Source organism: Arachis hypogaea, chromosome 9 (genome assembly GCF_003086295.3).
Source record: "Arachis hypogaea cultivar Tifrunner chromosome 9, arahy.Tifrunner.gnm2.J5K5, whole genome shotgun sequence".
In the NCBI taxonomy this organism is placed as follows: domain Eukaryota; kingdom Viridiplantae; phylum Streptophyta; class Magnoliopsida; order Fabales; family Fabaceae; genus Arachis; species Arachis hypogaea.
Window position 1 is genome coordinate 16166301 of NC_092044.1, and position 14328 is coordinate 16180628.

Genomic DNA, 14328 nt, shown 5'->3' on the forward strand with positions numbered 1-14328 from the left:
TATATTAGGAAGTTGTCAAATGGAACATGCGATACTTGAGAAGTTTCACTGATATATATTTGGTGTTTGAAGGTAAGAGAAAATAAGAATTTGTTGGCTATGTTGATTCTAATTATGCTGGTGACCTAGATAAAAGAAGGTCATTATCAGGCTATATCTTTACAGTCTTTGTATGTACTATTAGCTGAAAAGTGATACTGTAATCTACAGTGACATTATTAGCAACTGAAACTAAGTATATGGCCTTGATTAAGGCTGCTAAAGAAAGTATTTGGATGCGAGGTCTTTTGGATAGTCTTGGGTTAAATTCAAATGTACTAATTGTCTCTTGTGATAGTCAAAGTGCTATCTACTTGGCTAAGAACCCACTTTATCATAAAAGGACTAAACACATTGACATCCAACTTCACTTTGTCAGAGAAATTATTAACAATGGTACTATTGCAATTTAGTAAATAGCAAAAATTGAAAATCCAACTGACATGACAACCAAATCATTGACAAGTTTAAGCATTGCTTGAACTTGGTTAATATTTGTAGAAATTAAAGACAAGTGACAAAGCAAGTCAAGGTGGAGTATTGTTAATGAAGTGACTTGCATTGTTGTTTTATGTCGAAAGCAAAATGGTTGGAGCAGGTGATGTAAGATTCAGATTTTTTGAAGTTAGATTATGAACCAATCTTGACTATTTTATTCGATCAAGGCTCAATTTTCAGAAATTATTTTATCAAATATATTTAAAGCAAGTTTTGATGAATTAAGTTTGAATTAAATTAAGGATTTTTTTAATCTAATTTTATAATTATTGGATAATTTTCATATTTAATATTTAAAATTTTAGTAATTGCAAAATAATAAGAATTTTATGTGATTCAATTTTATGTGTTTTTTTGTAATGGCTGTTTTGTTGTAGTGTGTATAGTTGTTGTTATTTATTCACAAGCTACTATTACATGTAAAGATGATGGTGAAAGCATTGATTTTGTTATTATGTTTACTTGCCAGTTGCATTTGTTGTTCGAATTTAAAAAATTTTATTCTGGTCAACATAAGAATGGTCGGAATTAAGTAAATTAAAAAGGTGACCACTCAGATAAAGACGTTTATTTCATCTTTTATTAAAGATGTTTTCATGTTGTGTTTTAATTGGTTTCTATATAATTTATTTGGTGTTCCTCATCACATATTATTAAATTTTTCAAAAGAATTTCTTTCCAAAAATAATAAAAAATATTTAATTTGGACTAAAATAAAAAAGTAATAAATTAACTATTAGATTTTTTTAAAAATTATTTATATAAAAAATATATCACATTCATCAATCTATATATATATATATATATATAAAACAAGCTCTTAAATTTTTTACAAATAAAAAATAAATAATTTATATTCGTATAATATATAAAATAATTACTATATTATTATTATATTATAGATTAAAATTCACTAATTTAAATTTTATTTTCATTTTTAATATAAGCATTAGAAATAAATAAATTTTTTCTAACAAAATGTAGTGTAACAAAATATATATAATATTAATTAATTTTTAAAAAATTCTAAAAAAATAGTTTTTTCTAATTCTAAATTAAAGCACTTATTTGAAAAATCAATTGAAAAGTTGATAAATAAAATGGTATTCTTAAGATAATCTTAAGGATAAAAAAATTAGTTTTTAATTACTACCTATCCCCTAATTTTATTAAAACTATAAAATTATCCAAAATCCTAACATAACACACTCATTCCTTACCCCCCTCGTTACCCACAGAAAACAAAGAAAGAAAGAAAAGAGAGGGAGCTACGCAGAGAGTTTGCTAGCTCTGGACAATCACCGACAAGTTATACGGCGCTGATGGAACCACAGTTCCGTCACCATTTTTTATTTGACACATGAGGAGGTGAAGAAAAAGATTTTGTAATTAGTTTTATATAATCTAACAACTAACATTCTGCGGTAAAAATCAAATAAAAATGAAATGAACCTCATTAATTAATCATTTAATACTATATTAGTACCATTTAATTTTATTATTGAGTGAACGGAAAGAAACACTGCAGAGGTAACCATTCTTAATTTTGAATTCTCCTTTCTAAGGACCCTCAACAGACACTGCAGAACAATTTAATGTTTACATTAAAAGTTAACCTAAAAAGTAATCAACTCATGGAAGAATAAAACCAACACTACATCAGGCAATAAAAAAAAGATAAAAAATTTTAAAAATATGAAGAACATATGTTAATTGCGTCAACATTCTCAAAACCAAAGTTCTTTTACTCTGATTTAATCACAATTTCAAAGAATACAATAATTTTTGCTATATATATGTCAGTTCAAAGTCTTACATAGCAATATTAGATGAAACACTCATACATAAGAGAAGCTTAATTTATTGAAATCTAATATAATAGCAAACAGGCCTTGAATCTCTTTTTCAATTTCTGAGCCAAACCTATTCATATTTTTAGATCTATAAATATACCCATCAAAAAAATTGATACCACTATCTGTAAAAATATAGTGAGAATATTTCACGGTGGATTAAAATGAAACATTGGCATAAGTAGAAGAGAAAATTTTCTTGATATAAGAAAAACCTGACCTGCTGATATCCTACAGAAAAAAAACTTGTGGACTAAGCATTTTTTTTCTCTACTCTATTTTCAACATGAAAATATAAGTGGTTTTATTGACGTTCCATAACAACAGCCTGAGAATAGTTTAAACTAAATGTATCTGCAGCTTAAAAAAATGAACGACAAAGAGTAAAGTTTAGAAAGGATTCCACAATGGCACCAAAAGTCCTATCTAAAATAAGGTACTTTACTTAAAAACAATCTTCAATATATAAATGAATCAGAGCATCGTACTCAACATTATATTTACAATACTCATAAAACAAGGTACTTTACTAAAAAACAATCTTCAATATATAAATGAATCATATGCATCATACTCAATATTGTATTTACAATACTTATATGTAGAGGGACGGATCCAGTAGCAAAGAAGAGGGGGCACTTGCCCCATAGTGTTTTTTAATTTTTTTTAAAATATAATTATATATAATATGCCCCCACTTCAAATTTTAAATGACTCCACTATAAATAAATTAAACTTAATTAACTAAAGTTCCAAATTCACTTTTTTTTTTCTATCATTTTGATTATTATTTAACCTAATCAAATTTAATTCTTGTGTCGTCACTCCTTTATTCCCTTAAACCCTCTTTTTATTTTTATATTTTCAACTTTTTTTTCTATTCCTTGTCTAGTGGTCATCTTCTCTTCATCAAAAAATAAATTTTAAATATTTTATGTTTTTTATATAGTTCTCCATGACCCTATGTATCTTTCAATTTCATTGTTTCTCTTTTTGATATTTTCAATTGCAAATTTTAATTCAAACAATTGTAGTTTAGGTATTAATCTAATATTTTATTTTCTTTGTGACTTTATATATTTTATTTTATTTTCGATTTATTCATTTTTATTACTTTTTTTTTGTCTTTTGTTCTATTATATGTACCTATGTTGCGTATAAAATTTTAAAATAAATTGATTAATTTACTAATTTAGAATATATTTTTTATTTTTAGAAATAGTAATAGAAAAATATTTTAATTACAATACATAATTAAACAGATGTATAAAATCTTTCATTTAACATTATATCAAAATTAAATTAAAAGATATATAACAAATTTAATTATTTTAAAAAGAAAGAAAGAAAAAATTGTGAATTATGTTTCTGTTATTTTATATAAACATATTTTTCATATACTGATTTAATTTTTTTAGTATTTATATATAATTTTAGTTTCAAATTATAAATATTAATGTATCATTAAGCGCTAATGTACCAATTAATTCAGTCTTTTATTATTAAATGTGTATAAAAAATTAGTTAGGATAATAAGGTATTTATAATTTAATTAAAATATTTTAAGTTCAAGTTTTAGAAATAAAAAATATTTTTTTATAAATTATATATCATGAATAGTATTTTAAGAATGAAAGTGTTCACTAACTCTTTAATATTTATATATCTATATAATTAATAATATTTAACAAAATTTATTTTAGTATATATATTTTTGCCCCCATTCTTAAAATTTTCTGGATCCGTCACTGCATATGCACAAATGACACTCCATCTATTCATAAAAACAATCATGAAAAAAAACTCAAAATAAAATAATAAAAAAAACAGAAAAGACTTAAAACTGAATAAATGGATCCATTCACATCTCCTCCTTTTTTCCATAAGAATAAGCCCTAAATCATTACATCACATATTTATCATACATAAAAGACTTAAAATTGAACAAATGAATAATAAGTATGTTAGTAAATCAAGAAAGAATGTTCAAAATAGAGCCTTCCCAATCCACCTAAACCGTGAAAAAATCCAAAAATAAAAAAGGGATAGTATAAAATTGTTAAAAAATGGCTAAAAAATTTTCACTTATCAGTATAAGTTTTCTCCAGAACTTGCAATTCACCATCTTTATTTTATACTTGATCTTGTTCTCACCCTCCACTAACTTCTTGTTTCTCTTATCTTTTATAAACCAACACTCTCAAAACCCCGAAGATCAAAGTTTCCAATTTCACAAAATACTCGAAACTAAAAACAAAGAACCACAGAAATCTTCCAAAATAATAAAAAAAAAACAAAAAATCATAAATAATGTTGCAGTTTATTCCTTCAACCAGAGAGTAGTAAAGATGGAGCGAGGATGAATCTGCATAACTAAATCAAATATATGATTTGATTAATCAGAAAATCAACGCATTGATCAGGAAGTGATTAAATCAATTTCTGACATTGAAGAGTTGAAATGGATCTGTGAGATTGGACCTGATAGGTATTGTCGAACTTGTAGTATACATTCATGTTTCCTCTTCCATTCTCTCTTGATCTAGTCTCCTTATCTGTCACCTCTACTTTCGTCGCCACCCTCTTCTCCTTCTTCCGTCATGTTTCTTTTTTTCGCTCTCATGTTTTCTTCTTCTCTATAACATTTTGTCTTTCTTTCTCTCTCCTTCTATCGTTCTGTCTTTCTTTCTTTCTCACATTGTGAATCGTATATCATTACAGTAAAATGATTTTGACTTTGAATTTTATTAAAAACCCCGCCCAATGTTTTTCTTATTCACGGTCTCAGGGAACTTTGATTTTTTTACTTTTTTTTATTTTGTTTTGCACTGCCACTTGTCACTCAATGAAAGCAAACACATGTCGAGTAATTAACTCGCTACTATTCTCCTATTATATAGTAATACATAGATAGAAAGATAGATATTAAAAATATGTGAAACAATATAAATATAAAATAGTTTATTTTGTAGTTGAATTTTAGTATATTGATAGCTATGGTGTAGGGATATTGACATGGACACAGGACACAACATAAGATATGTAGACACGTAAATTTAAAAGTCTTATACGACACGGGGGCATGACATATATATATAATACAAAGTATTTTTTAGATAAATTGTAATGATCTTTTGATATTTTATTTATATTAAAATATAAATTAATTTTTTAGTTATTTTTAATGTCTTTTTTTAATTATATAAAGTTTTTAAAATATTTTTTATTTTAATAATTAATAATCTATTATATATTATCTATTATATCTATTATATATTACTAATCTTATAACTAAAATATGCCACATGTCACTTTTTCATTGCAATTGAAATCAAATCTTTTTCTCTAAAATTAAGAAAATTTTTCCTTCTCCTTACTAATTTTACAATCAAAATGTGTCACATATTACTCCCTCATTATAATTGAAATCAAATTTTTTCTTCTAAAATTTAAGAATTCTTTTTGCCTTCCTACTAATTTTACAACAAAAATGTGTCACATGTCACTTCTTCGTTGCAATTGAAATCAAATTTTTTCCTCCAAAATTAAAAAGTTCTCCCTTCCTCCCTCTTCTTTTCTCTATCTCTCTCATTCCTTCAACCACTCTATCTCTTTTATATATCATTATTAATGATTAATTATAAATTTGACAATCAAAATATGAAACATGACCTTCTTTAATTGTATTAAAATTAAAACTAAAATATTAAAATTGAAATATATCTATATTATGTATCATATATTACTATCTAATTTAATAACCAAATGTGTCACATGACACCCTCTTCTTAAAATTGAGAAAATATTTTCTTCCAAAATTAATAAACTCCATTTCTAAATTCTCTCATCTATCTCTCTCTATTCTTCTATTTCTCTCTATTATTTTTACTTTATATATAATTTATATTTTATATTAGTAATTTGACAAATCAAAATATGTCATCTGATATTTTTATTACAATTAAAATAAATTTTTTTCTTCTAAAATTAACAAACTCTCACTCTCTTTCTTCATCTTTTTTCTCTTTTTTCCTCTCATTTTCTATTTTTCTACCTTTCTGTTCTATAGAAAAAATTAACAAAATAATATAATTCAAATGAAAAATATTATTATTATATACATATTTTTTAGTTTTTTTATTTAGTTTTAAATTTTTACCGTTTATCTTTTTAGTTTACATTTTATTTCTCTTTTTTCAAATATTTATTACATATAATTTGAAAAGAGTACTAATGTTATAATTAAAAGTTAGAATCAAGATTCAATTGTTAATTTTATAACTATCAATATAATTTTTTTTATACTAATATCTAATTATATTTTTATATATAGAGAGAGAAAAAATATTATTTTTAAATAGTAAGTATACAAATTAATTATTTTTATTTGTGCAACAGATTTAACATCTAATTAAATGTAAAAGTATACACGTTAAATTGTTTCAAATTTTAGATAATGAATATTAAAATTAATTATTAATAAAAAATTAGATTTATTTCATATAAAAATAATAACTAAAAATTTTATTATTTGATTTTTTTATCTACTGAGACATTAGTTTTCTTAGTAAAAATTTTTTGTCAAGGCACGACTTTTTTTGTAAAAATAGTTTAATTTTATAAATCTTTTGTGTTATGCATAATACATATTGTCGGGACAAAGTGAACCGTAATTTTAAAAAATTTATATTCTCGTAATATTATTATGGGTAAAAATACTAGTATATACTATTTTTAAACTCATTTCAAAAATATATATTAAGAATAAAATTAGACATTTGAAATGATATTTAAGTGTATTTAAATATATGTTTAAAAATGTTGGATTTTTTTAATTTTTTATTAAGACACAATATTCAAAATGTGTTCTATATATAAACATGTCAAATCAAGAGAGCGTCCGTATTCCAGAGATGGATAGTATTTTCTATTTGAAAAAATCGATTTATTGAATAAATTTATTTTTGTAATTTTTTATTTTGTCTCTTGATGCAAGTGAATTGTGGATAAGCAGGAGAAAGGTTAAACCCCAAAGACAAAACCCGCCTCAGCTCCAACTCCAACTCCAAGCCTGCAGAGTTATTACACTTTCCAGGAACCCAGAGAGACATCACTCATCAATGGCGAAGTTAAGGACGGCCATTGACTCTGCATTCTTTGACTTGAACGTGGCATCCCCTCAAACATTCGACGGATGTGCGAGGTCCATCCCTGGAGACCCCTTTCCCGTCGACGGTTCCGTTGCAAGCAGGCTCCTTCGCCCTCTTCAACTCTCCTTCATCCGTGCCAACTCCCCTCTCTGGGTTCTCCCTTCTTTCTCTCCCACTTCTCCTAGGGATTTGGGTTCTTTCTCTCTTCACTCTCTCCTCTTCAGATTTGCTTCTCCAACCTGGTAATTCTAATTCAATTTTTTGTTTTGACTAGACAGGACCCTTGATTTTTTTATTTTCGTTTTTTTAGTTTATTCTTAGGTTCATTCTAGTATCTCTTATGTGTTCCCCAATTCTTGAGGATTTATTACGAGTCACTGCCATTTTCAGGTGGTGTAGTTAAGTTGAATTTCCACATTGTCCATGCTTCAAGCCCATAGAGCTCTTGTGTGAGGTGTGTTGAGATATGCATCAGCTATTTAGTTTTTGCGAGACATGGTTCCCGACATTTTTAGAACAAGTAATTGACGTCGACACAGCATGTAGATGGAAGTTTTGTATGTAGAGGGAGACAATAGAGAGACAGGTTAAAGAATTCACTTAGGTTGTTTCGGGACACAAGGGTCTCTTGAGTATCCGTTATAGTTGTTCTTTTTCTTTCTTTTTGGTTGTTACATTGTTACCCTAGATGATGTGTTGAGACTCAATGGCCATAATCTTTTTAGGCCTAGTTCTTTATGTATAGAAATTCGAGAAGAGACACAAATGAGGCACAAGAGTATCAGCGGACAGTTCTTATGGATTTTACAAACCAATTTTACTTCACAGAATATTTATCCTAACACTTCAGTACATTCATAGTTTCATTCAGATTTTACATAATTATTGATGTAGGTGGCTGGGGGTGGCCGGACAGTTTCGTCCTAGAAAGCTGATTGCTGAAATAAAAAATGAGATTTCTAATATTGATGAATTTGACATCTCCATAGTCAAGGATGTCACAAGGCATTTCATTAACAAGTCAATGTTTTCACTTGGGATACATTCAGAGTTTGCTTTAACTTCCTCAACGTCCGCATCGTTTTCTGCAGAGGCTCATGGTGAGAAAGGACGTCGCCAGAAATTGATGGTTTATCACAAGGTACGGAATGTAAATACTTGTCATTGATTTTCATTTTCTGATGTGGAAAGTTAATAAAACATGTTAAAGAGTTTATTTATATTCTCAAAATGTTGAATATGATTTGTTTAGATTCCATCATGGACCTCTTTTCCTCCATTCTAAAACCAAAATATGTGTTCAACTGCTGACATTGGAAGTTGGAATATGCAAAATATGTGGTAATTGTAAAGTAAATTATTTGTCTATGTATGTAAATTCTTCTGAGTGTTAGGCTGCAATTGCACTCTTTTTGTGTTATCATTTACTTTGTTAATCCTATTATTCTGCTTTAGAGGTATAACAAAACACCTCAAGTGACACTGTTTCATGCAGCTTCCTGAACATGATCTTACATTTGAGGCAGCATGGCCTCAATTGTTTGTTGACCACAAAGGAAAATATTGGGATGTCCCTGAGTCTATATCTGCTGATCTATCATCCCTTGTGTCTGAGTCGGGAATACGATACCACATTGGGATACATAAAAATGGTGGTAATCCTAGTTCAGTCAATGCAACTGATGGCAGTCCACCACTTTCTCTACTGCCGGGGTTATGTGCAAAGGCTGCCGTTACTTATGAGATGAGCAGGGACTTTTGGAGGGAAAAGACAGACTCGGAGGAAGAAGATATCTGGGACAACAACAAGAAGAATACTCCATATGATTCTCGTCTTGCAGAACCTCATGCAGCAATATCTGGAACTATGGGTAATTTCTCTATATAGATGCTAACTATGGGTAATATCAACCAACATTTCGTGTTGCGATATGATTTATCAATTGATCTGAAACAATCTATTCTTGGGGACAGGACAATAGTCCCAAACATGCTCTCTCTCCTTTAACCATTGTCCTTGTCCCAAACATTCAGTGTCATCCATGACTTCCCACTGCCATCTATCCTATTTTCAGAAGATAAATTTATGATATTCTAACAATAATTAGTAGATTTTCGTTCATATATATGTATCATTAATCTTCATAGGCATGTATTTACTATTTTCATTGCTTCATTTATTTAGTATATTTGAATGTTTTCTTTGGAAATAGAGATGTATTAAATAATATTGATATATGGAATAAAGCTTTAGAAGCATATGACTTTCTTATAACTAGATGTATAATAGAGTGTATGAAGTGCTTTGTGCAACCAGTCAAACTGTGTAGCATCTTGGATATTTTGCACATCAAACCATGGTACTCGAGTTGGGTGGATGAAATAGGCAAATGCTTCAGGTGTTATGTTATATATTAGAAAGGTTCCTATCAAGATTAAAGGAAAACTTTACTGCATAGCCTTAAGAAATGTGGCGTTCTCATGGTAGTGAGCAAATAGAAGCACGAGTGAAGTAGTTCAGAGAAGAGGATGGTATTAGTGGATGAGTGGATGTAAATGACACTAACACAAATAAATGCGATAGAGAGAAAATAGGGGTAGCAGCTACTGAAGGAAAGATTGTAGCATTTTTTTTGTCTTAGATGATTTGTCCCAATATATTAAGAGGGGCCAAAAAGTTTGTGTAACAACAGGTACCAAAAGCTAACAAAGAACACGAGGGAAATAAGAGAAAAACATGAAAATGAGAGTGAACCAGTGTGATATCACTCCTTCCCTGTTGTAGTAAACTGAATCTTAATGAAGAAAATGGAGAATGACAATGCCACAAATTATAGGGTCAGCCTCCCTCCTAGTAAGAGCCTATCCTTACTTTTTTCCACCCTAACATTCTAGTTCTCGCTCTCCCCTATATGACCCATGCTATTCTCTTCTAACAGAATCATCATAGGATCTCACACCCCACTACCTGTGCCATGTGGCATATCGGTTACAATATCAGTAGATCCCTAATTATTAGTTTTTCCTCCCATTTCTTTTTTCTTCTTTCTGCTATAACTAAACGGTAGCGGTGGAATTCTCCTTAATTGTGGCTTGGGTCCCATCTTTGCTGCTTTCGAACCTTTTGCCTTGGCTTATCTTCTCAGGGTAACATTGTGCATAAGGTGCTTAGGCAGCACGAATACTACCCAATACCTTTCTAAAAGTAAGCCATTGCTTCTTCATTGAGGTGAGTTTCTACTGTGCCTTTCAGGCAGTTTTTCTGTTATTAAAGGAAGTGTTGTTGATTGTGCCAAATAACACCAGGGCAATATCATATTGTTTTGCATGTTTATGTATTCTGTCAATTCTGTACATTACTTAGCCTTTTTATATTTTCCAAAATAGCAGATATTCTGCAATCCTCTATCCCACTAGTATTTTTGAGGTTGGCTACTCTGCATTGAGATTCACTATGAGTAAAGGTACCCAAGACAAGCACATATCTTATGTTTAATAACATAGGACATTAGGAAACAAAACACCAGCGTAGGACAGTTGGCTTGCGAACAAATTCTTGTAACTATGTAATTCCTACAAATTCAAAACTCCGGCATTAGGAAACAAACAGGGCATTAATTAACATTCTCATTGAGGTCAAAATGGCTAATTTATGCAACCACTCTATAAATTGAATCTTGAGGACATTAATATGGAGTCACATTCATTCATGATGATAATATCACTAGTTTTATAAATTTCCCTTGATTTGCTTATCCAAGCCAATAAATTTTTTCCATTTTCCATTGGTGACCAGTTGGTGGCTGACTGCTGAGAGTTTATGGCAATTATTTTTGTTTCGTTAATATTTCCAACTACATTGTAGGTGGCTCCTGTGCTTCGTGGATTTGGAACCCGGAGAACATTGTTGGCACTGATTCAAGAGAAGTCAATAGATCTCGTTTTAGCGCGGATTTATTTGGTTCAGTTTGCTATTCTTATCAGGAAGGAAAATTCACAAAAGATTTTCGGGACTTTACCAGAGTAGATGCTCGTCTAGATATACCTTCAGCTTCTGCGTTTGCAAAGAAGGTTTTTAGTGGTTTCAAGAGGGATGTTAATGAACAAGCAGCAGCCTCACCCCGTCTTAATTTAATCTTCCAACAGCAGGTACAATTTTTTTTCGCAGATGGTACAAATTCTTATTAGGAGTGAAAATTGGAGCCCATGTTATACTACAAGTTATGCGGTTTAAATACGTAGACTGAAAATTAAGCCAAAATGTAAACCATTTGATTTGAGCTAACTGCATGAAATGGAGTAGTACTTCAGGTGTTCTCCATTAACACAGATATTAGTCATACAATATATGTTAGTTAATGTTGCAGGGGATGATAATATTTCACTTGATGATTGGACATACTAGACAATATACCATTAGAAATGAATGTGTTAGAAAGAATGTTAGGGTGGCATGTATTCTAGACAAGATTATAGAGAGTATTTACTCAGGTAGTTAGAGAATATGTGAAGATGTTTAAAAGATCAAATAAGGATAGTAGGCATGGAAACAGGGTAGTCCAACAAGTGGCAGAGGGAGGCTAAGAAAAAGATATAGACAAAATTATTAATATTTGGATTTGAGTAGTTTTTCTATAGAGTTATGGCTTGTTACTTAGGACCCTATCTGTTCATCTGCTCCTTGTAGTTAATTGTACCTACTAAGAATTTCAAAAAAGGTTTGTCTGATGTTATATTACAAGATCAAGTGTATATGTGCCTACTTTAGTTTGAATATCTTCTATCCTCAAACTAGCTGTAATTACATAGCATTTTGCATGAGGATGAAGGGTACTAGGCGAGTTCCACCTTCTACAAATGCAAGTAGCTAAAAGCTGGACACAGGATTATAGCTTGTTCTATTTTTGTGTGTAGATTGCAGGGCCGTTTGTATTTCGTGCTGATTCCCGAGTTTCACTCATGTCTATGTTCGGGAAAGGTGGTCCAATAGAGGATTTCATCTGCAGCATAAATTACTCCTTGAAGTCTTTGCCATCGGGAAAGATCGTTGCTTGGTTTTCTCCAAAACGGAAAGAGGGAATGGTTGAGTTGCGTCTGCTTGAGTTTTAGGATAGTGTATCGCGGTTCTTTTTGGGTAGAAAAGCTGTTGCATGTATTCAACCTCTTTAATTTGATATTGCAAAATGTTGAATTGATTCATTCAATGCATTGTTTTTAATCTTCTTGCAAGTTTTGAGCTTGAACATGTTTAAGAAAGGTTGCTGCTGAATTTTGCTGAACAATCCCACATACACCCTTATATTTTGACACAATTTTAACACCACTATAAAAATGTGTGGGATTCACTAGTATTTGTTAAACAACCGAATCCACTCTCTCCAAGCAACATTTTCAAATACTCAAGTTAGGATGAGAGGAAGAAACCTGCAGCAAGAAATTACATGGCACCTTTTTAGATTTATTTCAGTTTGTGTAGGGGTTTTGATTATTTGTTTTATTGAGTTTTAATAAGAGAGTGGATGTATGCTTTGATTTGTGGATTCTCTATTGACATTTTGATGAGTTGCATTGTGCATATCGCCTATTTGGCACTATTAGTTCCATGGATAGTTTGTGCTAACAACAAATACTTCAACTTACATTGTATTATGGTATTTTTGTTTTAACTTTAATAAACAAAATGGCTAAAATGAATTTTTTCTAACATTAAAAGTACTCAATTATTTTATTACCATTTGATTTTGTTGGCTTCGTGTATCAACTAACATGGATTTGATTGTAAGTTTTTTAGTTTAATTGTTCTTAGTATTTAAGTGGGACTATTTAAATTTGATGCGGGATTTATTTGGGGTTTTAACTTTATAATAACTAAAATGCATTGTCCCAAAAATAAAAAGTATTCAAAACAGATGAACGTAACAAAAGACTACCAACAAAAAATATCAAATCTTATGAACATACAAATAAAAAATCTAATCTCTATGAAAATATTACTTGATGGTTGATATCTTCATTGATTGAAAAAGATTTCCATTAGAGATCAAAAGAGAAGATTATGAAAATTCAGATATGAGTGTTTCATGTATGAGAAAGTTAATGAAGTAAATTATCAGACAGATTGAGAGAGAGAACTAAAATAAGAATTAAGTTCGACTAGAAAATGGCAAGGGAGCAGTACCCAGGCTGCACAACAATACTTCATTAAGTTTTAAAAATAAAAACTGAAAATAGATACTGTTCATACATTGGCCCAACGCTAAAGCCCAGGTTCATACGATAAGATCCAACTCACTAGTTGGACTCCTCAATACACCGACCTTCTCTCAAGAAGTCGATGCTCTCCACGACTTGCTCTAAGGAAGTCGGGAGCAAAGATTAGCTGGCGGACAATAACTGCCCCTAAAATCTCTCAACCCACTTCCAAGAGCCATATCGCAACCTCCCTAAGATAAAAGGATGGTAATCCACCTTAAAAGGTGGAACTACTCTAACGGTGGTTATTGGTTCACCACTATAAATACACTGACACCCCTCAGGTATCTCTAAGTCCCAATACTCTCTAGACCTGCTCACACCTTTGCTAACTTAGGCATCGAAGTGTCTTTGCAGGTACCACCCCCTATTCTCTCACACATACAAGTTGGGCGGAGGCCCTAAAGGTGCGATCACGCTCGAAGGCTTCCCTTTTCAGACGATTGGGCCAACCCAATGAGTCCAGCTCATTAATCTCCGGTTACCCAACGTAACATTGGCGCCGTTGCTGGGGACCCGAGAGATCAACCAGTAAT

At 30.3% G+C, this 14328-nt stretch overlaps 1 protein-coding gene across 1 annotated transcript; it reads left to right on the forward strand.

Moving 5' to 3' along the window:
• The first annotated feature begins 7294 nt into the window (after positions 1–7294).
• LOC112710516 (protein TRIGALACTOSYLDIACYLGLYCEROL 4, chloroplastic) lies at positions 7295–12769 on the forward strand. Its single transcript, XM_025762761.2, has 5 exons — positions 7295–7782; positions 8435–8681; positions 9036–9411; positions 11406–11689; positions 12455–12769. Exons 1-5 carry the CDS (start codon positions 7511–7513, stop codon positions 12647–12649), a joined length of 1374 nt encoding a protein of 457 aa, XP_025618546.1. The 5' UTR covers positions 7295–7510; the 3' UTR covers positions 12650–12769.
• Positions 12770–14328: the final 1559 nt, after the last annotated feature.